Raw genomic sequence first — 25,550 nt, forward strand, 5'->3', positions numbered from 1 at the left:
TTTTCTTTTACCAGCTAAGTAACATCTATTGTGTAAATATCTCCCATTTTCTTTATATATTCTGTTGAAGGACATTTATGATATTTCCAATTTCTGTCTATTATGAATAGAGCAGCAATAAACATGGATGAGCAAATATCTGTGGTAAAATGGAGCATCCTTTGGATATATGCCCAAGATCTTGAAGTAGCTCTATTCCCAGCTTCTTGAGGAACCACCACACTGATTTCCATAGTGACTTGTAGCTGTAACTCCACCAGCAATGGATGAGTGTTCCCTTATTCCATATCCTCACCATCATGAGCTATCATTTGTTTGATGTGAGAAGACACACCTTAATTGTGGATGGTCCTAATCTAAAAATTCCTAGTCCATGCTAATGTCCTGAGTGTTTCCCCATAGTTCCCGTTTGGGATGTGGTGAGGTTGCGGTCCAGTCCTATAGACTGTGAACATGCCATTTTCCTAGTGTCACTTACGGAGAAGACTGTCCTTGTTCCAGTGTATATTTTTAGCACTTTGTGCAGATTAGTTTTCTGTGTATCTGGGGTCTGCTTCTCAGCGCTCTGTTCTATCTGAATGGTCTACGCTTCTTATTTCATATCAATGATGTGCAGTTTTAATCACTATAGTTTTGCAGTGTAGATAGAAATTGTAAGGTCTCCTCTGTTTTGTTTTTGCTCAGTTTTTCTTTGCTGTCAATTAACTGATTAATAAATGTGTGAGCCTGTGTGAGTATATGGGTATAGGTGCACTATATGGGCACAGGAGTATTGTTTTTTTCATTGTCATAGAGGCAGCATTTTAATCTACTGCTGTTTCAGCCAATAATTGTGTCTCCGAAGTTACTGGCCTGCCTCTCTGGCAGGGGCCCAGCTGCTCAGGTTGTGACCTGGTGGGAATTCTGTTCCCACAGGCACCAGCTCTGTCACTCACAGCAAATGTAGCTTTTAATCTCTCTCATTCTATTTACCAAGAAGACTTGGAAGTCAGAGATGAGGGTGAAAACCTGATAGCTCAGAGAGGTTGAACAGCAACTAGCTGACCTCTCTTTGCCATCTTTGAGACTATCTTTCCGCTCTGCCAGACCAAAAACAAACAAAACAAATCAAAACAAAAACCCCCACACCACTCAAAGTCCTTCCTACTACTTCCTGTGTATCTATCATCTTCCAGACACCCTCTGGTTCTCTGTGATTACTTTCTGTCAACTAGTTGCTAACTTGGCCTCTTGATCCAAGGTTGATTTTAGTTAATTAACACAAATTTGGGTTTCACAGTATGATTGAATACTCCCGCAACACAGGAGCTCTGTGAGGCCAAAGAGGGCATCAGATGCCCTGGGACTGGAGTTATAAGTGGTTGTGAGCTGCTATGTGAGTGCTGTGTACTGAACCCTTGCCGTTTGAAGAAGCAATAAATGCTCTTAACCTCTGAACCATCTCTACATCCACTTTGCTGTCTTGTTATTTTTTTGGTTTTTCAAATATAAATTCTGGGGTTTTGCTGTTTGTGTTTTTTTTTTCTCTGTTAAGAATTTCACTGGTGTTTCTAAAAAGACTGCACTGTTTGCTTTGCCTAGTATGAACCTTTTAACAGTATTTGTTCTTCTTAGTCATGAACACAAGCTGTCCTTCCACGTCTTTCACCAATATTTGACTGCTTTCATTATAACAGCCTTTCACCCATAGCTAAGGCTTCTAGTTCTATATTGAATAAGAAGGGAAGTAATGGGATATTCTTGTCTTGCCCTAATTCTTTTTTTTTTTCGTACTACTCACATACATTTATTAATGCCGCATTGTAAATGGTACTTAGGTAAGTGCACAGCGATGTTCCATGTTCCCACCTAACACAGCTTGCTTAAGTTTAGCCGACAGGATTCATCGTGAGTAGACTCAGGGAGCAGTTAATGATGGCCATGGGCAGGTGCAGGACTGGAGCCTTTCAAAGCTTTACTTCTTTTTATCAGCCTTCCTGATTTTATAAACGATGTAGCTCATTAACCCCATTCCCATCCAAATTTCCTGGTAAACCTGGGTATAGTAGGGTTTCATGGGGACCCAGACATTCTTAATAAGGCTTTGAAGCATCTCAGCAAGACCAAGGCCACAGGCCACAACACAACCCGCTAGACAGGGAAAGGTCACCGAGCACGCAGGCGCCGCCGTCTTGCCCCTAATTCTAACAGAAATGATTTCCCTATTTAATATAATACCAACTATAGATTTGTTATGTATAACTTTTTTATTTTGGTATATATTTCTTCTATTCTGAATTTCTTCAGGACTTTTAAAATAAGGGATGTTGGATTTTGTCAAAGTTTTTTTTTTGCATCTAAAGAGATGACTTCATGGTTACTGTTCTTGAATGCTCATGATGTATAATTTTCTTACTTTGTTGTGTCGTTGTACAGTTTAGGTATCCGAGTAATTCTAGATTGACCAAAGTCTTCTATAGTGTTTTGCTTTGTGGTTACAATGAGGCTTCATAATATTTTTGTATAAGCATCTGTTTTCAAATGTTATCAACTTAACATTGTTTATAAATATAAGAAAAGAAGTAGGCAGGGAAACTACTATCACAGAGAAGCCACATCTGTACAGGTGCACATGTCTTGGCTGACAGGTTAGACATGTTTCATCAGGCTCACCTCTGGGCAAGACCAATGATGCCTTACCCCATTCCCCCAGCAGCCTACTCAGCAGCCTCCAGTGGTTTGAATGCCAGCCAGCATGGTGGAAGTTTCCAGCTCAGTGTTAGCCTGTTCACTTAGTTTCTTAGGACCAAGCTGTGTGGTATCTTCTGTACTGTGACCAGATCCCTCTAGTTCTGATTGGCAGCCAAGAGGATTGACAGGAGCTGTGTTGTTTGGGAGTTTCTGGTGCCCCCTTCACAGGCCCACTCCTGTGGAGGTGTCTCATACTTGGGACCGGGGTCTCTGTGAATACTCCACTGTTTCCAGGGGCAGCAATGTCCAGTCATGCAAGGCAACTTCTTTCAATTGTGTTTTGATTTTTTTTTGTGGGTGTTACAATCAAACAACATCTCCTACATGGCTTTATTATGCTCCCTTTATTCCCTATTAACCTTCTCTCACCCTGAAGCCTCGTTTCTCTAATCTTCCTACCTCCCTTCCTGCTCAAATCTTACCATTCGGTACTTCCTGTCTTTGCTTTCTTTTTACTGGGTTCCACTACCCCACTCCTCTTCTTAGTTTCCTGGCTTCTGTCAGTTCTCCATGTAAAGCAAAAAGAACTCGAGAATTGAAGGTAAGACTTACATATGAGAGAGAACATATGGAGTTTGTCCTTCTGGGCCTGGATTACCAAAGGATTCTCCATGGTTCTGGGCCTCACTGCAGAGGACCCATTATTTTGTATAATCACTTGGCACCTCCCTCCCTCTTTTTTTCTTCTCAGCACATAGTCTATGTTGTGATGCCTTGGCTGGGAGAGAAGTAGGTTAGGCTGTTCTATAGACATCAATGCTGCCATGCTGGGTCACCCTTGGAGCCCACAGCCATCTAAGACTGGTGCATCATAGGGTTGGGTCCAAAGCACACTTTGCTGTGGGATGTCTGCTGCTGAGGTGCACTCACAGACCATTGCAACCAGTCAGAGTTGGTACTGGCCCCAAAAGAGAACTCCAAATAACTGGAGCCATGTGTAGGAGACTTGCCACTGAGACCAGTGCAAGAGACTCTTAAAGCCACTTTATTACCCAACTTCCTCAGCTCCCATGAAGGCAATTTGGTGAGTCAACAGTTCTTTGGGTGTATTGCTCTGTGAAGAGACCATTGCTGGGGCATCTAAGTCAGCTGTTTTCGTCCCATAACTTTGTAGCCTTGCCTGCCTCATGTTCAACCAATAGGGAGCTAGATAGGTAACTGAGGAAGTGGACAAAAGGAATAGGGATCCCTGTGTCTTCAGATCCATGTGTCTTTTCCCATTGCACCATACCCAACAGCCCCTCAAATATGCAGGAAGCTACTTTGTCCTTCCATCCTGCTATCTCTGTATTAGGCCAGAAAAGAAAAAAAAATGCTACTCAGAGCACTTTTAAAAGAATTAAACTCCTTGCTGGTAAGTGTTTATTCCACACTTCCAAACACAAATACAACAGCAGGATCTGGGAGGGCACCAGTCCAGTGTAAACTTTTCAGGGCTGCTACAATAGCTTTGGAAATAAGCCAGTGATTATATTAGCATTGTACTTGGCTCCTCAGTCTCTCCTAGAAAACTTCCTACTACACAATGAGCTGGAGTATGTGTTATGGACCTTTGTGTTTAAGTACCTATCCCAAGAAGTTTCAATATGTTTTTCTGTGTTTGACTATTCTAGCCAAATGACTTCAACCATACAGATCATTTCTCAGTGGCCATATTCACCATCCACCAGATCTTCCCTCCTGAGTCAGGAGTTTGGGTCTGCAGTGTGAACACAGTGGCCGGGATGGTGGAAAAGCCTTTCAACATTTCTGTCAAAGGTAAGTTTCACTCAACATACCAAGGGTATGTTCTTGAAGCCATGATAGGGCCTTATGGGTCGTGGCACAAATTTTAGATTTTAAGCCTTCACGTAATCAGAACCCACTGGAGGGTTGTGGCCATGGGTATTTTAAGGAAACATCTTTGAGTGTAGATAGCAGTAAGGAAAGCAGAACCAAATCAGAGATTTCAGAGTTAGCCATGAGATTAAATCCCAGGAGGGAACTCCAAGGAGCAAATCCTCTTTCACCACTTAGAGAACACTAGCAACCGCCCCCCCCAACTCAAGAATGAATCTGATTGCTAAAACTTTTTTCAGTTCTTCCAAAGCCCCTGCATGCCCCAAATGTGATTGACACTGGACACAACTTTGCCATCATCAACATCAGCTCTGAACCATACTTTGGGGATGGACCAATCAAATCCAAGAAACTTCTCTACAAACCTGTTAATCATTATGAGGCCTGGAGACATATTCAAGGTAAGGTTTGGACACAAGAGGCACCAGCAGGAGGTCTAGAACCAGGAACAAGATTTCCCTGTATATCAAAATCTCCTTCCACCCACATTAACCCACACTGCATTAAGAATATTTTAGTACATGTAGAGGCCATTCAAGTTCCAGAAATGACTTTCTAATGCTACTGAGCACTTTGGGACACAGACATATCCACACTGAGGGCTACTATCTGTATCAGCTTTCCTTTCCAGGACTCTGAAGCCCCAGTTGTAATTTAGGACTCTACCATGCCTGGCCCTGGTGGAAAGTGTTTCTACCATGTGAACAGGAAGGTTCACGGCCATGATAGAGAAGTAGAGGCCCTTAATCTGCCTAGATCTTGAGAGCAATGATTTCTGCTGTGCTAGATTTTCTTTCCTCTCATTTCCTACCTTGTTTCATCCCAAAGACCCTGAACACAGAGGGTTTTATAAAAAATTGAACCTGGAAAAGTTTAGTCTGTGGCAGACAGGATTGCACTTGGAGTAGGGAAAAGGAGGGGGTGTGGCCAAAAGGGATGCTCATCCCTCTCTGCTTCTGGACAAAAAAGAATGCAGCACATAATAAAAGATTATGAATGTCATGAAAAAGGTAAATGTATCTTAAGACACATATTAGTTTTATTTGCTGTGTGATAATGTAAAACCATAATTTAAAAAAAAATGTAAGTTAAAAATAGAGACATCCGGGCAGTGGTGGTGTATGCCTTTAAGCACTCAGGAGGCAGAGGCAGGTGGATCTCTGTGAGTTCAAGGCCTGCCTGGGCTACCAAGTGAGTTCCAGGAAAGGCACAAAGCTACACAGAGAAACCCTGTCTCAAAAAAAGAGAGACTTACCAGTTGCTCATACTGTTATAACTGGGCCATCTTGCAGGCAGACTGTTGTCATTGCCCTGCTAGTGGGCAAGGTGGATCCTGCCACTCCTAATTTTATCAAATTGTGCCTAACATTTTCCCTAAACTTCCTTTGTTTTATTGTATGTAGACACTTGAGAAAGTTAAAAAAAAAAAAAAAAAAAAAAAGAGGGCCAGGTAGTTGGCTCAGTGGTTAAGAACACTTTTGTTGATGCAGAGAGAGGACCTGGGTTCAATCTCCAGCACCCACATGGTGGTTCACATTTGTGTGTAACTCCAGTCTCAGGGGATTGGATGCACTCTTCTGAACTCCATGGGCACCAGGCACCCACATGGTACCCTTATATATGCAGGCAAAATACCCCTAGACACACACAAAATAACCAAACAAATCTAAAAATACTGTAAGAAAAACAGGGGTTTGACTCAATAATTCAGCTGAGCTTGATACACCAAATAAAACAACAGTATTATTTATTACTGAACTCTTCAGATTCCAGTGTAGATCCAGCCCAACTTTGGAATCTCAAGGATTTAAGGTTGTTTTGTGGATTTTCTGTTTCCAACATCAACAGCTGGGCCGTGTGTGTGTGTGTGTGTGTGTGTGTGTGTGTGTTGTGTGTGTGTGTGTGTGTGTGTGTGTGTGTGTGTAATATGTTTTTAATAATAAAAATGATCTTCTAAGAATTACTAAACATAGTTCTTTTTTCTTACCAATTAGCAATTTATCATAAGGTAAATCAGAAGTTGAACTTTGCTATATCCATAGAGATAAAGACAGAGATAAAGGAACGGACAAAACAAATAGCTAAGAGAAACGCTCAGGCAAGCTATTTGTGGAAAATGTTTTTAAGAGGCTCTAGAACCCCTCATTGTGAGGATATGGCTATTAGAGATCCATTGTCTGGTAACATTAAACAAAAATCTGCTGGGCCTTTTTTCTCTCGACAGCTTGATTGCAATCAGTGTGTGTCCTTGAAAACAGTGAAAATAACATTTTATAGTATGCTAATTGAGCCTCCCAAGTCTGGCATCCTATGTGGTAGATTTGTGAGGTTTAATTTTGCAATTGAAAATGTAAAAAACACTAGAGCAGAAATGTATATGTAGCCTAGAAATGTACATGCTAATATGTACACTGAAACCTGGACATACCCGATCAAAGACCTAATTCCCCTTATATTGGAAACTGTATGTCCTTGAATATGGAATTACCTCTGCTTCACCAAGACACTGATTTTTAAAAACCTTATTTAGTTCCCGTTGCAATAGTAGCCACTCTGGTTTTAAGGAACATAACAGGATGCAATTTGAAGCTTTCTGGACTTTTCTCTCTTCCCAGTGATGAATGAGATTGTCACACTCAACTACTTGGAGCCTCAGACTGACTACGAGCTGTGTGTGCAGCTGGCCCGTCCTGGAGAGGGTGGAGAAGGCCATCCTGGACCTGTGAGACGATTCACAACAGCGTCTGTCGGTCAGTGGAAGCCAGCAGACATTTATTCCTGAGCTGGGTGGGAGCGGGAGGAAGGGGAAAGAGGAAGGAAGAGCAGGAAGGGTGGTGTGGGCTGAGTGGGTGGGTGGGGATGGAGGTGGAAGGAGTTTGCTGTGGACGGGGTAGGAAAGTGACAGGAAGACTCGAAACTTCGAGCCAAACAGATCCTTTATTTGGGCTGGACTGCTGCTCTGTCTCCAGGGGGGAGGGGGACTGTAGCCATCCAGGGGGACAGAGGAGGAAGCAGATGAGCCTTCAGGAAGGCGAGGCCATCCCTGAGGACTTGAGATTTACTTAGCAGCCACTGTGTTGAGCCTTGACTTCTGTATATCACCCCCAGCTTCCTGTTTCCATCCCAAGGGACCGTACCAGGCTTTTGCCACAAACATGCTTCAGAAAATCCAAGTTTATTTATTTTTTAAAAAATAATTTCTATTTTTCAAAGTAATCCATGCCCTTAGTTCAAACATCAAATAGAAGGAAAGGCTTTTGTTTGAGGAAAGGTCCTCCTCTGCTCTACCCCCCACCTCCCCCAGCCCTGCTTCCTTTCAACCTCGGTTTCTATACTAAGCTATTTATTTCAGTGTTTACCTTGATGTTGTTAAGTCAGTGGCTCTAACGTTAGTATCCACCAGAACCACCTGAAGAGTTTGTTAAAACAAATTGCTGGACCCTACTCCCAGAATCTTTTAAAATTTTACTTTATTATTTTGTGCGTATGAGTGTTTTGCCTGCATGTATGTCTGCACAATACATTCATGCAGTGTCTGTGGATGCCCCAGGGCATCAGATCCCCTGGGATTAGAGTTACAGCTGGTTGTGATCCACCATGTGGGTTCTAGAAATCAAACCTGGGTCCTCTGGAGGAAAAGCCAGTGCTCTTAACCCCTGAACTATCTCTCCAACACTATCTACCCTGAATTTTTGATCCAATAGGTTTGAAGGAAGGTTATGGTTCAATAGTTAGGTTCTCTCTCTCTCTCTCTCTCTCTCTCTCTCTCTCTCTCTCTCTCTCTCTCTCTCTCTCTCTCTCTCTCTCTCTCTCTAGGGCTTCACTCTACAGTCCAGGACTAGAATTCACAATATAGCCCATGCAGACCTTTAACTGTGCTAATTCTCATGCTTCAACCTCTCCAGTGCTGAGTACAGGTGTGAGTCACACCTACAGAACATTTCTTCCTTTACTGGTGTTATTTAGTATCTACTGGCCTTGCATCATGTGGATGGAGGAGCTCTCGATGTGTGCAGACTCCTTGATGCTAACCTGAATTCCACTTTCCTGCTCCTTGATGCCCTCCTCTGAAACACTAGAGTGACCTTTATACTATTCTCTTCCTGTCCCTTGATTCATTCTGTGTCCTTTAATCACTCTTATTATCGCCTGACGAGTGGTTTATAGTTGCAAGTTCTTGTGTGTTCTTTACAGTGCCCTGTGTTCTACAGCAGGTCAGAACTGTTCAGCTCTGCATCAGCTTCCTTGTCACTCAGAACAAATTCCCCAGACAACAACTTAGGAAGGAAAGGTGTGTTTCAGCTCCTGGTTTCAGAGGATTCGCTCCAAGGTCACTCACTATCTGTGTAGGTAGAGCGTACTGGTGGAGGGAACCTGTGGCAAAGGGATCTTCTTCCTCTTATGGTGACCATGAAGAGCAGGGTAGGGGAAAGGGCCAGGCAACCAGAAAACTACTCAGTACCCGAATTCAGTAAGGTAATCATCTACCTAGGTTTGACTTCTCAGTGTTCTAGAATGTCCAAAAGCAGCACTGTCCTCTGAGAGCCAAGTCTCTGGTACATGAGCTTTCCTGGAGACAGTTTGCATCCAAACTACAATAGCTTCCAAACACAGAAGCTTTTAGCTTGAAGCCCCAAAGCTCCAGAGTCAGGCAGAGGCTCACATCCCAGGGCTTAGTGTACCAACGCCTACCATCTAAGTTACAGCTCTTGAGCTTTGGCTGTTTGGTTCCTAGACACTTGATCTTAATAGCTCCCGTGGGCTTCTGACAACTGAGGCTTGTCGTCCTTGCAAGCACGACCCCCACTCCCAGCTCCTTACACCTTGTTTCTCCCTTCCCAGGATCCCCACCACCTCTCACTTTCTTAATACTTCCACTCTCCTCCTACACTGTAGACTCTGACCTCCATTTCTCTGCAAACTCTCTAGCCACTTCTAAGGTAACAGTAAGAAATGGCATCCCATCATGATAAAAAAATATCAAACAAGCTCTGTAGGGAGAATAAAGATATCTCCATGACTGAGTAAAGGGGCTCCTGCTGGGTCATTACCCTGCATTGAGAGGCAGGTGGCAGTTAATTCTCCCTTAGTTCAGTATTGCATCAAAAGAGGAAGGTCACAATCTGACTCAAGCGGAAAGTATTCATGGGACAGAACATAAAAAACTCCCCAGACCTGCGGCACGGCATCCAGTCCTCAGAATACATTCCAGCCAGGATGCATTTAGGGACCTCTTGGAATATTTCAAAGTACTTCTGGGGGCAGTGGAAAGGGAACTCTTGAAGGTCCCCCTTTCCCACCAAGTGAATTCTGCTGATGCTGGCTTTTCGATTCATCTGGCAGTGGCACTGTTTGTTTTCATTAGGTGGGGAAGGCTGGGAGGCCAGGAGAGGGGGAGGAGAACATGTTCCGAGCTCATTGCAGAGAAGAGAACAGCCAAAGCTGGGTGAAGGGTGACTGTGTCCCCAAAGGGAGGCTAAAGTAGAGATGGCTGCATTTGAAGCTCCTCCCACTACCCAAAGCCAAGGCTGAGGAGTTTTACAAGTGTTTCCCGACACTCGCCTGTGCTTTATAAACTGTCTGTACATCCGCTGAGGGTGGCTTCTGTTCAGATTAAAACTCCAGAGGCTAGCAAAAGGAGTAGATAGCACCTTTCTTCATCTTCCTGGATGCTAGTGATAGAGCCAAGAAGACTTATAGCAAAATGCCAGGCAAATGTGTGCACAACTGCTAGTCCTCATCAGTCTACGGACAGTTAGAGCTGGGTAGGCTCTCAGGACCCTTCCTTCTTCCTTTGGGTAAGAGTTGGAAGTGTTTTTTAAATTCCCTTTTTTAAGTCACACCATAAAGAGTTGGGTTTTTTCCTTTAAATGTGAGTCCCATTAGGCTATATTGCATGTAAGAGTTTAACACCACAGGCACACTGTCTGTCTATTCGTGTGCTGTGACCACCATTTGGAAAGCTTTGTCATGATCTAAAATGTTCTCACACTCTGCAAATCAGTCCCACCTGACCCCCAACCCCCCATGCCCGGGGGTGATGATGCCACTGTCCTGAGATGAGGAAGGCAGGCTCTTGTCATGCTTGAAGGGACTTTTTATTTGGAACTTATTAATCAATTACTGTTACTAATTAAAAGTAGACATATTCTTCCTTTATTCATGGACATGAGATGGGAAAGGAAAGGAAGGAGGGAAAAAAATATCGACAGAGTTCCTAAGACTTCCCAAACTCTTTCATAACCATTATCCCACTTATTCTCCTGTGACTAGAAGATGAGTCTGCCTGTGCCATTTTACAGGTGAACTTAGGTTATGAATTTGCCCAGATTACGAAGTAGAAGCAGGCTGTTCCTGTGTCTCTAATTTTAAAAATTCATACTATTTCTTTTGGCAGCTTCTCTGGTACCCCATCCTGGGTAAGTGTAGCCAGGCAAGAGGTGTTCATAGCTAGTACTGTAATGTGGTCAGGATGGGGTTAGGGCTAGCCCCTCACATAGCGGGTGTGATACCTGAAATTCTCCTTTCCTGGAGGAAGTGACCTGACATTTGTGGCTTGAAAATGTCTCTCTCAAAATGGTAATGAAACAAAACCCACTGTGTTCGTTTCTATTAGTTGCTCTGCTTCCCTTTCCAGTTGTGGACTTGACTTAGGAAGTTTCCATTACCTGTAACACTGTAACTATTTTGATTGAGCGCCTGCTCTTATTCATTTATAGTAACCCTTGGGATGACTGTCATTTCATTAAAGAATTTTGAAGATTTGCTCTTCCCGCATCATTTGCTATTATAAGAATGCTGTAAGTGAACATCCCCATGCACAGATATTTTCATCTTCCTTTGGAATATTTATTTCCTCAGGGTAAATCCCTGGTAGTCAGGTGTTAAGGCCAAAGAATATAAACATTTTTAAGGCTCTTGAAAAATTTACTCATGTTGCAAGTTGTTCTCAAGAAGGTTGTGTTTCTATATTAAAACCACCCAAGGTGTATGCGAAAATTAATTCAAAGATTTACTGTTGTGTTAGGAGGGGAAATATCATGGCTGCTTGCTTGTGTGTTTTGGTAGCTTGTGGGTATTTTATGTTATTCTAGAAACCAAGATTACTCGTTGCAGATGCCCTCTGGAGCTGTCTTTACTTCCATCCAATATGAAAATAACCATCTTTTGGTGACTTCTAGGACTCCCTCCTCCAAGAGGTCTCAGCCTCCTGCCAAAAAGCCAGACGACTCTAAATTTGACCTGGCAACCAATATTTCCAACCTCAAAAGATGAAGTTTATGTCGAAGTTGAGAGGAGGTCCATGCAAAAAAAAAGTGATCAGCAGAACATCAAAGTGCCAGGGAACCTGACCTCGGTGCTACTGAACAACTTAAGCCCCAGGGAACAGTATGTTGTCCGAGCTCGAGTCAACACCAAGGCCCAGGGGGAGTGGAGTGAAGACCTCACAGCCTGGACCCTTAGTGACAGTAAGTAACTGGCGCTGCCCCTGCCTCCCTCAGCAACATTTGCCTACTGTCCTTTGAACCTAACTTCTAGCACAAGGCCTTAGAGGTTCCAAGGGTGTTTATTATGTGAATGAAAGCGAATAAGTGTCCATGGAATCATCTTAATGTCCTTCAGTAGTATACTGGGAGGGCCCACTGGCAATTGGGCAACACCATGCTGCAATTTGTCTGTCCTTGCTCTGGACTTGTTTATTAGCAACAAGAATATCAGTAGCAATAATAAAGTTCTCTGGGGCTTTAACAGCTATAGGACAATTTTTAAGGGTTATCATTATTATATACCTTTATATACATGGATGCTGATTCATGATGAGTGAGTCTTCCTCAATTTTATAAACAAAATAATTTGCTTTGGAAATTCTTCATAACATACTGTTATCAGAGTTTAAAAATATTTATGAGAACAGTTAAAAACCTCTTTTCTCTAAAAATGTCTTGTAGTCCAGGCTTTTCTGTATTTAGATTGGTTATTTGAAACCCCGAGGTTCTTTGTAATACTGAAACTTCTCTGTCTTTGGACAGTGAGTCTAACGTGCTTCATGGAATGAGGTCTGTGTCTTTGTAATCTGAAGCCTTGGAAAGATGGGCTAGAGATACCTATTGGCCATGCCACCTACTACATGGTCCTCACCAACCCCAGAGTCAAGGCTGTCTGCTGCAGCTACTTCTCTTGGCTCAGTAACATGTAGGAGAAAGAGCTCCATATTTCCTCAGTAATACTTTCTCATACCAGTGACTCATGGAAATCTGTACTGTTTGCCAGTGTCTAGGGATTATTCATCATTGTCATAGTTAGAGTTTCTATTGTAGTGAGAAAACACCACAACCAAAAGTAACTTGAGAGGAAAGGGTTTATTTGGCTTACATACCCTATGTTGCCGTCTGTTAAGGGAAACCAAGGCAGGAATTTGAGCCAGGAACTAAAGCAGAGGCCATGGAGAATAGTTCTTACTTCTAGGCTTGCTCAGCCTGCTTTCTTATGCACCTCAGGGGCTCAGCAATGCTCCCCTCTTCAGATATGTGGCCCCACCCACAATAGGCTGGGCCTTCACAAACAACACTAATTAAGAAAATGTCTCACAGGCTTGCCTGTAGGCCAACCTTTTGGAAGCATTTTCTCAATTGTGGTCTCCTCTTCTCAGGTAAATCTAGCTTGTGTCAAGTGGACAAAAAAAAAAAAAAAAAAAAAAAAAAACAAAAAAAACCCAAAAACCAAAAACTAGAACAGTCATTCATATTTCATATACACACATTTGTATCTATCTATCTATAAATTATATCTATCTATCTATCTATCTATCTATCTATATTCAATTGTGTGAAAGTTAGAAGTTACAGACTAGTGTAAGGACTTACATGACACAGAGAATGGACAACTCTCACACTTTGTCATTTGTACTTTTAATAATAACAAAATGTACACACACAAATTTCCCATGACTGTTATCCCCACTCTGTTTCTTTTCCTCTGTTTCCAGACAGAATTGTGTTTATTATGGGTCTTTCCATTCATTTTAGTATAGATACAGTTGTAGAGTCATAAGTGTATTTATATGTATGTATATATATGTATATATATATATATATACATCTTCGTCCTTTTCTGAATAAGCATGATTTATATCTTCTAATTTATTTTACTCTAACATATGCCTTTTAAACATCTGTATAATATTCTTTCTTATAAATATGACATTATTATTTTTTAAAATTTTTGAGATTTTATTTTTCTTTTATATGTATGGGCATTTTGTCTGCATTTATGTCTGTCCAGCACATGTGGTCAGTGTCTGTGGAGACCAAAGAGAGCATTCGATTTGGAGTTTTCACAGTCGTTAGATGTCATATGGGTACTGAAAATTGAATGCAGATCTTGTGGAAGATTAGCCAGTGCTCTTGACTACTAAGCCCTCTCTCCATCCCCATATGAATTATTTTCGATAGCATATAAAATAGTGAGTTTTATTATGACATTTGCATACATATATATAATTGTACGTTGCCCAGTTTGACCTATGGTGATCCTCTTGTCCCAGCTTCCTCAGTGCTAGGATTATGGGCATGAGTCACCATACCCAGCTTAGATGATAGTTTTGAGATTCTGTTTTGGAACCACCATCCTGATTTCCATAGTAACTGCACAGGTTTGCACTCTTGCCCCCAGTAGATAAAAGTTGCTCTTTCTCTACATTTCCACCAGAATTTGTCATTTATTTTCTTGATGGCAGCCATTCTGCTAACTGGGGTGAGGTAGGATCCCAACAGAGCTTTAATCTGCATTTTCCTGATGGCTAAGGATGCTGAACATGTTTTCAAATATTCATTGGTGATTTGAATTTATTCTTTTGATCTGCTCATCTCATTAGCCTCCTTACCATTTGGGTATTCGAGGCTTCCTGCTCATTTTATTAGCCAACTTGCCAATTTGGTATGTGAGGTTTTCTTAATGTTTAATGTTTTTAACCCTTTACAGATTGTGGATGTTGGTCCACTGTCAGATGTGTAATTAGCAAAGGCTTTCTTCTATTTCTTATCCCATCTCTTTGTCCTATCAATGGCTTCCTCTGCTGTACAGAAGCCTTTAAATTTCACACACTCCTCTTTTTACCAACTTTTATGCTGGTTTTCTATGCTGTTAGGATCCTCCTAAGTTAATCTTGAAGTTTTTTTCTGTTTTTCTTTGGCATCAGGCATCACATGGTCTTTAATCCATTTTTAATTGATTTTTGCACAGGGTGAGACATAGGAATTTAACTTCATATTTTTATATCTGGATATCTAGTTTTCTTAGCATCATTTGCTGAAGAGGCTGTCTTTTCTCTAGTGTATGTTTTATAAATTAGGTGGTTGTAGTTATGTGGGTTTATTTCTGAGTTCTCTGTTCTAGTTCATTTATCCACAGTCTGGTTTTTGGTGCCAGTACCATGCTATTTTTGTGACTGTGGCTCTGTGACTATTTGGGGTCTTTTTGTGCTTCCATATACATTTGTGGATTTTTTCCCTAGTTCTATGATAAATGTTATTAGACTTTTTCTAAGGATTGTGTAGTGTCTATAGACTGCTTTGGGTAATATGGCCATTTTCACACTGCTAATCTGTGAGCATGGGAGGTCTTTTCATTTTGTAGTATCATCAACTTCTTTCTTTGTGTTTCAAAGTTTTCATTGTAGATGTTTTTCACCTCTTGAGTAGATTTATTCCTAGGTCATTTATTTGAAGCTACCATGAGTGGAATTTTTTTCTTGGCAAATTCACTATTGGTATATGGGACCATAATGAGTTATGTTGTTGTTTTGAGACAGTTTTATGTATTACAGGTTGGCCTTGCTCTTGCTATAAAGCTGAAGATGACCTTGTACTTCTGATCCTTCTGCCTCTACCTCCTGAGCTGAGTTCTGGAATTCAGGCACGCACCATCACACCCAGTTTATGCAGTGCTGGGATGGGATGCAGGTCTTTATGCATGCTAGGTGAGCTCTCTACCAACTGAGCTACATGCCCAGTTCCTGGCTTGCTCAGTTTTGTGTGTTTATTTTTTTTATCTTGCTACTTGTTTGAAAGTGGTGATCACATCTGTTTCCATTTGGGATCTTTAGGATACTATAAGTAGAAGATAATGCTATCTACAAACAGTCTTGCCTCACTACTGATTTTAGAGGAAAAAATTCAGTATTTGTGCTGTGGATATCACTCTGTATAAATAAAACATTGATTGGCCAGTAGCCAGGCAGGAAGTATAGGTGAGACAAAGAGAGAGAGAGAATTCTGGGAAGTGGAAGGCTGAATCAGGAGCAGCATGTAACAGGCACACAGGTAAAGCCACGAAATATGCGGCAACATATAGATGAACAGAAATGGGCTGAGTTTAAGTGTAAGAGCTGGTCAGTGGTAGGCCTGAGCAAATGGCCGAGCAGTTTTAAAAAAATATTAGCCTGTGTGTGTTTATTTGGGTCTGAGAGACTGAGGCCCAGGCAGGACTGGAGATAACTCCAGCTACAGTATTTGTCCATTTAATGTAATGTTGGTTAGCAGATATTTATAGAATACTTCATCCAATAGTTTTAGAATGTTTTGTAAAATAGGTCATATTTTAGACCATGAAGCAAATGTTTAAAATGGAAAAGCATTGGTGCCAGGACTGGAGCTCAGTTGGTGGAGTACTTGCCTAGCACACACACATGAAGCTCTGGGTTTGACTACTAATGGCACATAAACTAGGTCATCCATCCTGAAATTCTAGCAGTCAACAGGTGGAGACTGGAAGATCAGGAATTAAAGGTCATTCTTAGCTACATAGCAACTTTGAGGCCAGCCTGAGATTTTGCCTCAAAAATCTACATAAAAATATTGGCCGGGAGTTGGTGGTGCACGCCTTTAATCCCAGCACTTGGGAGGCAGAGGCAGGCAGATCTCTGTGATTCGAGCAGCTGGCTACAAGTGATTCAGAAAGCGCAAAGCTACACAGAAAACCTGTCGAAAAAAAAAAAAAAAAAAAAAAAAAAAATTGAAGCAGTTTGCTATGTCCTGTCAGATTATAGTGGATAAAGGTAGAAATCAATAGCAAGAGAAAACACAGAAACAATACAAATACTGGTAGACTGAACAACACACTCTTGAATGACCAATGGTTAACTTAAGAAATCAAGAAGTAGTTGAAAAATTAATAGACTCCAATGAAAATTAATGAACAATTTATTAAAACCTTTGTGATATAGCAAACATATTTCCAAGAAAAAAGTGTATAGCTATGAATGCTTACATTAAAAAGCATTCATAATGTAAAGAGCATGAGCTCTCAAATAAATAAGGATGAACCTCAAGGTCACAGAAAAATAAGAGTATGACAATCCCAAATGCACTAGATTAAAAGAAATAATAAAGATGAGGGCAGACATTAGTGACATGAACACTGAAAGCACAATACAAAGAATTAAAAAAAAGCATTCTTTGAAAAATATAAGGTTAACAAGTCCTTAGCCAAATTAGCCAAAAGAAGAGAATACTCAAATTTATAAAATTGGAGATAAGGAGTGGGGGGAATATTAGACTAGATTCTGGGGACTAATTAGATATCTCAAGAGGTAAATGCTGCCAAGCCTGAAAACCTGAGTTCAATTTCTGGGACCCATATGGTAGAAGGAAACAACCAACTACTGCAGTTTGTTCTTTGACTTGAACACACACACACACACACACACACACACACACGCACACACACACACACACACACACCACAAATAAATGCTTAAAAAATAGATTCCAAAGAACTCTAGAGGATCATTACAGTATACTTTGATAACTTGTATTCTTTTGTTTGTTTGTTTGTTTTGTTGAGACAAGGTTTTTCTGTGTAACAGCTCTGGCTGTCTTGAGACTCACTCTATAGACCAGGCTGGCCTGGAACTCACAGAGATCCTCCTGTCTCTGCCTTCCAAGTGTTAGGATTAAAGGCATGCACCACCATCTGGAAAATATAGAATAAATTGATATATTCCTATGACTTACCAAATTAAATCAAGAAGCTATAAATACCATAAAGAGATCTCTAACAAGCAATGAGATTATATCAGTAATAGTCTTCCAACAAAGAAAAACCCAGGACCAGACATACTCAACACTGAATTCTACCAACACTTTATCAAGGAGCTAACATTAATGCCACTCAAATTGTTTAATAAAATATAAATGGAAAGAACACTATTAAACTCTTTCTACAAAGCTGGTATTATCATAAAATAGATAAAACACACACAAAAGAAAACTATAGACAAATTTCCCTGATGAACTTAGATGCAAAAAAAATCTCGGGCTGGAGAGATGGCTCAGAGGTTAAGAGCACCGACTGCTCTTCAAGTCTGAGTCAATTCCAGTAACCAATGTGCTCACAACCATCTGTAATGAGAACTGGCGCCCTCTATGTATACATAATAAATAAATAAATCTTAAAAAAAAAAAATCTCAGTAAAATACCCTCCAGCTGAGTTCAAGAACATATCAAGAAGATGTGCCATGGCAAAGTGGTTTCATTCCAGGGATGCAAATATTGCTCAAAATGTACTAGTAGGTGTAAAACAGTACACAAATAGACTTCATAATAGAAATTACCTAAAGATCTCAGAAAAGACATTTGGTAAGTCCAAAACCTTTTCACAATAAAAGCCCTAAAGAAAGTAGGAATAGAAGGAACACATCTTAATATATTAAAGCAGTTATCAGAACAGTTACACTGGCCTGTCTTTAACTTTTGTTTTCTTGATAAACCTCCATTCTTTCACTCTATTATTGTCTTCACCATTGACAATGTGTGTTTCTTGGAGACAACAGAAGTTGGATCTTGTCTTTTAATTCATTAAGGAAGTCTGAATCTTTTAAATTAGAGAGTTAAGACCATCTATACTTATGGTTATCACTGAGAGAGGTTTGCTAAAACTTGTAATTTAGTTAACTTTTCTGGTTAGTTGGGTGATTGTTTATGCTTTTCTTTCTTTTCTATTCATATTAGTGGTTTATTGGCATACAGTGTTGAACATGACAAATTCCTTCTTATTTCTCTTTGTTTCAACGTTTCTTCTCATGAAATTTATCATTTCCTATGCTCTCAATTGAGAATGTTTTCTTTCCTTCTCTGTACACAGTATTCATTTAAGCATCTCTTTTAGTGCTATCTTGGTAGCTACCAGCTGCTCTCGTGGTGCTTGTCTTGAAATGTCCTTATTTCATTGTTAATTTTTTTTTTTGAGTTTTCTTGTTGCTTTCGTTTCTGTCATTGTCCACTCTGATCAAGATCCTGTCTTCTATGTATTAGTCCACTCATTGTTAATTTTTATAGATACTTTTGCTGGATAGAATGGTCCTGGTTGGCAGTTCCTTACTTTCAGGGACTCCTAGGGCTTCTATTGAGAGGTCTCATGTTATCCTGATGAGTTTGCCTTTGTAGATGGATTAGGGATTTTTTTCTCTAACAACAGCTTTTAATACTCTTTTTTGTCTTTCTGGTGTGTTGAGTGTAACGTGTTGTGGAAAGGTTGTTTGGCCATGTCTATGGAAAGTATAAGTGCCTCTTGTGCTTAGATAGCTATTCCTTTCCTAGATTTGAGGTAATTTCTCCTGAAATTTTATGAATTGGATGCCTCCATGCCTTTGGTTTTTAATTTCAGCTTTTTTATTCTATGAATGCTTACTTAGGTCTGAACTTCTGATTATATTCCAAGGTTCTTAGATGTAGCAGTCATGTTTACACATTTATGGGTGAGTGTACCTGTGCATGTGCTCAGAACCCAGAGAAGAAAATTGGGTGTTCTTCTCTAGCACTCTCTGCCTTAATCCTTGAAGAAAGGGTCTTGCATTGAAGTGGAGCCAGGCTGATGCCAGGCTGATGCCCCAGAGAGCTTCACGTCTCTCTGCTCCATAGCAGTGCACTGCATTCGTGTGCATGGCCACACCTGGCTTTTGACATGGGTGCTAGGATCAACGTTTAGTTCTTCCTGCTCAGGTAGTGAATGCTCTTACTCATCATGTCATCTCTCTAGTCTGAGTTTTTTCTAAAGCTGATATTTGAATGTAGTATTTTCTTTACTTTGTCTTCCATCCCTGATAGTCTTCCATTTGCTTGGTCTAATCTATTGGTAATCCTTTCCACTGTGGTTTTTCTAATTAGCCGAGTTTTTCTTTCATACATTCCCACCCATCTTACTTTTCACGTTGAATTTCTCTTCAACATTGTGGATTTCCCCTCTGTATTGCTGATTTTCTCATCCATTTTGAGACATTTTAGGTCTGAGTTGGTCTCCTTACTTCATCTCTTTACTTGTATCCTCTTTGAGGTCACTGATTATTTTTATAAGGAAATTTGGAATTCTATATCTAATACTTTACTCATTTCAGGATCTTTGAATTTAGCAGTAGCAACATTATGGTCTTTTTTAGGTTTCTCATGCTTCCCTGTTACCATTTATTTGTTTATTGCTTGGGATTCCTCTTCTGATTTTATTTGGGATTCTTTCAGTAAGCAGCAAGCCTCAGAACAGAGAAAGCCAACTGCTTATAAAAGCAGCAGTGCTAACATGAACAGGAAATAGAAATGAACCTTAGATTAACGAGAGGTCACCCACATACCATCCAACAGATTGCCAGTTACCATAAGACGGAAAGTGGCAAAAATCCCCAAGAATGTACGTAGTCAAAATTATGTAAAATTAGTATAAATGTAGAAATAGTTAATGAATGATATAAAGGGAGGGCCAGTGAAAGGGAAAGTGGAGAAGCAGAGTTAAATAAAGGACAGAGAAGAATAGAAAAGGAAGCATGAAATTATGAAGGAAGCATGAAAAGCAAAGATATAAACATTTTTTAGGGGTGGAAGAGATGGAACATTTGATCAGGTGCTTGTCTGAAAATGTGAATTCAGAGCCCTAGCATCCAGTAAAACCTGGGTGTGGTGGGCTGCATCTGTAATCCCAACCCTGGGGAGGCAGAGAGAGGAGGATCCCTTGACCTCACTGGTGAGTAACTCCATCTCAAAACTTAATGTATGGGGTGATTTTGGAAGACACCAGATGTCACCCTCCGGCCTCCACACATATAGGCACACACAGTCACGTGCAGCCCCTGCACCCCCAAATACATACACACATACTTTTAATTGAAAGATTGCCCAATAATGAAAACTGGATAAACAAAATTAGATCAATATAAGAGAGGAAACAACAATGAAAGCATAAGTGCTCTTAAGAATCAGATAAAGTCAAATATTACTAAAAGTATAGTAAAATACGGAGGCACAAAGGGCAAAAAGAAAGATAAAAAGGGAAGAGATTGCTTAATAATGAAAACCATATGAAGAAAATCAGAAGACTGCTCAAAGGGGTTAATTTTAAAAGGAAGAAAGGAAGTTGAAATCACCTCTTCTCTTTTATCCTGACTCTTCTCATCACCACATCACACAGAGGCAGCTTCCAACCTGCCATTTCACTTTATCATGCCATTTATCAATTTCTTTTAACATTTATGATGTTATCCTTTATTGATTTGTATTTTTCATACCACACAAAAACTGTAATGTCTATTCTTATATGTGTTTCCATGTGCACAGGTTGAAAGCTGTTCCAGGGAACATGTCCAGAAGCGGATCTTATTTGCAGAGATCCTCTGAAAGAACCTAGTGAGCTTGTACTGTGTTCAGGAGTGCATAAAAATACTGCACTCCCTCTGTCCATCTCCATATACTCCCCCTGTGTGGACACCACCTGAGGATGTTGTCAACCAGTTATAGTTTACCAATTTTAAAAGCCTACCATAGTTCATGATTTTTATGAAGGGGGTCTCAGGGAAACTTCAAGGGTGATTCTGTCCTGGGAACCTCAGAACATGATTTTCTGACCCTGCCATGTCCCTGAATGAAATGCAGTCTTGCTTTCCTCAAATCTCTGGAGTCTTGTCTATACGGACTTAGCACATTTTCTTACATATACGCTAGCACATGCCTACTATCTATGACTGTCTTTGGGGTAAAGATAACTATATAGCACCATAGCCAAGACAGAGGAATCCGGAGCCAGACAACCAGAGTTGAATCCTGTGTCTTCTGCCTAACAGTGGGTGACCTTGACTGAGTCCCCAATCTTTCTGTGTCTCAGTACTCACAGCAAGGGAGAGAAAATGAGTTAAAACATGGAATAATTAGAGTAGTGCATGGCATATTTTAAGCACCATGTAAATGTTAGCCCTCCCAGTCTTTGTATTCCAACCAGCATCAGAATTCCCCAGGCTTTCGTTTCCTGTAAGGAGACAAGCATGTGATATATGCATTGTATTCTCTTCTCTGGGCCAGTCTCTCACATCTACAGGAGTCACACTCTGGCCTGGAGTCAGCATGTAGGGGAGTGCTGTTTCTGTTCATGTTAGTGAATGACAGCGAATGAGCTAACATGAGCCCTCTCTCAAAGGCATGTTAATCTAAGAGATGGCAGTAGGTCTTAAGTGAATTCTCTTTTAAATTTCCAGTTCTTCCTCCTCAACCAGAAAACATCAGGATCTCCAACATCACTGACTCCACAGCCATGGTTTCTTGGACAATAGTAGATGGCTATTCGATTTCCTCCATTATCATCCGCTATAAGGTTCAGGGCAAAAATGAAGACCAGCACATTGACGTGAAGATCAAGAATGTCACCATCACTCAGTACCAGCTCAAGGGCCTAGAGCCAGAGACTACATACCAGGTGGATATTTTTGCTGAGAATAACATAGGCTCAAGCAACCCAGCCTTTTCTCATGAACTGATGACGCTTCCACAGTCCCAAGGTTGGTAGTAGACTGATATCCCATTGGTACTTTTAGATAGCATCATAGAATTCTATCTTGAGATGTTTGCTCCAAATATCTGTCATCATTCATTTATCCTAATAAGCTTTATCATCACTATATGATCCTTAAAATAAAATGTCTTGAGAAGGATCTCTAGTGATCCATTTTCTCTCTTCTCTCCTCTCTCCTCTCTAATAATAATAAGAATATTATTATTCTTAATAAACTGAGAATTAATTAACCTCAAAGCATATCCCATCCAACAGTCTAAGAAAATGTGAATAATATAAATTTCAATTTTGTGGAGAAAGAGGTATGCAGAATTTGCTTATGGGAAGCAGCTGTGTAGATACTTCAGTAAGAAGGGTTCCCTGCTATTCATTTTTTCTTGAGATGGATTCTTCTTTGGTTTTCAATGACATTATGCTATTCTGAGTTTTCTTCTCCTTTTTTTTGTCTAATCTAAATCTAAAATAGTTGTAGGTACTAAATGCAAGCTAACTAAACTATTTGGACTGTAGCTCTCTGAGATGGCTTGAGGCCCTCCCATAATGCCAAGTGCACTATGACCACTGTTTGCAACTGGTAAAACCTGTTGAATATAATTGCATGTTCTGGGGCCCAGCATCAATGTAGCCACAGCATGAAGACAGACTTCTCTTCTGTGCAAATGGTGCCATGTGGCACTCTTTACTGACCTATATGTGCAGAGGAATGTAGTCAGAGTTGTCATAGGGAAAGGCAATGGTATACATTTATAATTTGGGCTACAGTTTACTTTTACAGAAGATATTATAGTTCTTAACTCTGTGGTCAGGGTCACATGTGGTTTTAAAATACAATAAAAGAAGCTACATATTCACTGATTGCTGGGGGATGTCTTTCTGTATGCTGATGATTCTGGAATATTTTTTGAAATATTCAAGAAATGATACATCTGCCAAATTATGGATAGAAAATGTGGTTCTTCAATTGTACTCTTTATCAGTGCTCATTTTTATAAGCACTGTAGTTTGGTAAAGATATACAAAGGTCTAGATGCAAGCTATGTATAAGAATGCAATGTGAAAATGTTAAACCAAGACACAAAACAAACCCCCTCACCACTCGATGTTTCTATGATCAATACTGTGGGAGCCCATTTTCAGGTACCCAGCAGGTCTGCATAGAGAGGATGATTGGACCACAGGCCAGAGTGCAGGTGTCTGAGATGGTCTGCACTTGGCTGTGCTGGGGGGAAGTCTTTTTGCTCCACTCCTTGGTGCTTCTATAAATACCCTGGGGCAGAGATAGTCGGGGCTCCTTGGAATAGGTTCCAGGCCTTCTTGAGGCTATCCTGTATTTTCTATCTGTTTATCTCTACACTCTAAATCCTTCTAGTTAATATTTCCTGCTGCTCGCACTCCATAAAACTCTGGGAAACTGTGGTGTGGTGGGTAAATGCCCCATACAATACATAGAAGGAAAGATAGATACATATAGAATACTTTTAAGAAGTGGAATCATGGATAGTGGTGGCGCACGCCTTTAATCCCAGCACTTGGGAGGCAGAGGCAAGCAGATCTCCAGGAGTTTGAGGCCAGCCTGGTCTACAAAGCAGGTTCCAGGACAGCCAGAGCTACACAGAGAAACCATGTCTCAAAACCAAACCAAAACCACAAAAAAGAAGTGGGATCATAATCCGTGTAGTGATTAATTAAAACATACCAAATTTAATCTCATTGGGATATAAAGGAAAGATGTACAAAGATTTAAAACAATCTTAAATGGATTATTTTGACATAAGGCCTGAATATAAAGCTTTAATTTTTACCTTCTTGTTCTTTTCTAACTTCTGCTTTCAATAATCACCAGGTTTTCTCCACCTACTCTTTGAAATAAGGGAAAATACAGAACAAGACAACATGTCCTACGGGCTCTATGCTGTTGGCATCGGGACATTAAAGAGTTTCTAGAGAAACTGAGCTACAATTCACTAAAAGTTAAACAACTAAATAGTGTTCATCTACATAGGCCCCTACTTGGAAGTAAAGTTTAACAAATGACATCAACAAATAGCCATCTTGAAAGTACATTTGTCAGTCCTAGAGATCTCGTAGCAACCCTGTGAGTTAGACTCACTTCTACTGAGTTTAGAAATAACTGAGTACACCACAGGAAGCAGGTGGCAGGGCTGGGTGGTTATGTTCCCATTACACTGAGTCCTTCCCAAAAGATAGTTTTGGTCCATCATCCACCTAAACTAACTCAGCTGCCTCACCTCTGTTTCTCTCACAGTCTCTGCAGACTTTGGAGGGGGGAAGATGCTGCTTATAGCCATCCTTGGGTCAGCTGGAATGACCTGCCTCACGGTGCTGTTGGCCTTTCTGATTATGTTGCAACTGAAGAGAGCAAATGTCCAGAGAAGAATGGCTCAGGCCTTCCAGAATGTGGTAGGGTCTCATCTTTTTACTAGCTAATAAGCACAGGGCTACATAGAGGGAGATCTTTGCTTTGAAGGTGTAGACCAGCAAATGGCCTTAAGAATGAAACTATAGGCACATTTCATTCTTTTCTTCCATTATACAATGGGAGGCAATTAGCAAGACTATGAAATTTCTTATCCAAACCAGATGAGATTTGCAAGTGAAAAAGATACACTTAATAATTACACAGAGGGCTAAGACTAAAACAGGATTCCTCCTCGAAATGTGATAAGTCAATTGCCTGACAGCGTATTTCAGTAGAATGAATTAAACATTTTTTGATAAAGGACAGGAGGAAAACCAGACCACAACCTAATAGTTCATTTCCTAATTATGTGTGGCATTAAATGATTTTCCACACATTTTCCCATTCTTAGTTTCCATTTCCTATTCCTCATCTCTTCCTCAATCCTATCACCCACTCCTATGTGTGAGAGTTATGTATGCATATGCTTCCTCCCACCCCCCCCCCCACCCCCGCTACAAACAATCTGTGGTCTGCATTTGTGCTACATGACATTGCACTTGACCAGCCATCCTTTTGGGATACTAAAGCCCTGGGCATTTCTGAAGTTTATAGCTTCAAGGTCTGTAGAATAAATCTGTGCCCATGCGGTTGATTTTGTATATGAAACACTGAACACAATGCTGTGCTTCTGATGAAATCTAACTCTTGTGTCTGAGTCCTCAAGATTCTCTTCCA

General features: G+C 40.6%; 2 protein-coding genes across 5 annotated transcripts in view; one reads left to right on the forward strand and one right to left on the reverse strand.

The window, feature by feature from the left end:
• Positions 1-25,550, forward strand: part of Tek (TEK receptor tyrosine kinase) — a 115,405-nt gene that overhangs the window by 69,368 nt on the left and 20,487 nt on the right. For 3 of the 4 annotated variants that reach the window (XM_037202714.1, XM_028870311.2, XM_028870313.2), the window contains 6 exons: positions 4,344-4,488; positions 4,809-4,970; positions 7,185-7,319; positions 11,751-12,038; positions 22,080-22,379; positions 24,660-24,814. In XM_037202714.1, coding sequence (XP_037058609.1) covers positions 4,344-4,488; positions 4,809-4,970; positions 7,185-7,319; positions 11,751-12,038; positions 22,080-22,379; positions 24,660-24,814 — 1,185 coding nt within the window. The remainder of the gene's footprint in view (positions 1-4,343; positions 4,489-4,808; positions 4,971-7,184; positions 7,320-11,750; positions 12,039-22,079; positions 22,380-24,659; positions 24,815-25,550) is intronic. The other variant, XM_028870312.2, reaches the window with a different exon arrangement.
• LOC114693773 (ATP synthase subunit ATP5MPL, mitochondrial-like) lies at positions 1,758-2,135 on the reverse strand. Its single transcript, XM_028870315.2, is given in 2 exon segments — positions 1,758-1,965; positions 1,967-2,135. Coding segments are annotated over 2 exon segments (183 nt in total). The 5' UTR covers positions 2,093-2,135; the 3' UTR covers positions 1,758-1,908.

The sequence above is a fragment of the Peromyscus leucopus genome, chromosome 2 (genome assembly GCF_004664715.2).
Source record: "Peromyscus leucopus breed LL Stock chromosome 2, UCI_PerLeu_2.1, whole genome shotgun sequence".
In the NCBI taxonomy this organism is placed as follows: domain Eukaryota; kingdom Metazoa; phylum Chordata; class Mammalia; order Rodentia; family Cricetidae; genus Peromyscus; species Peromyscus leucopus.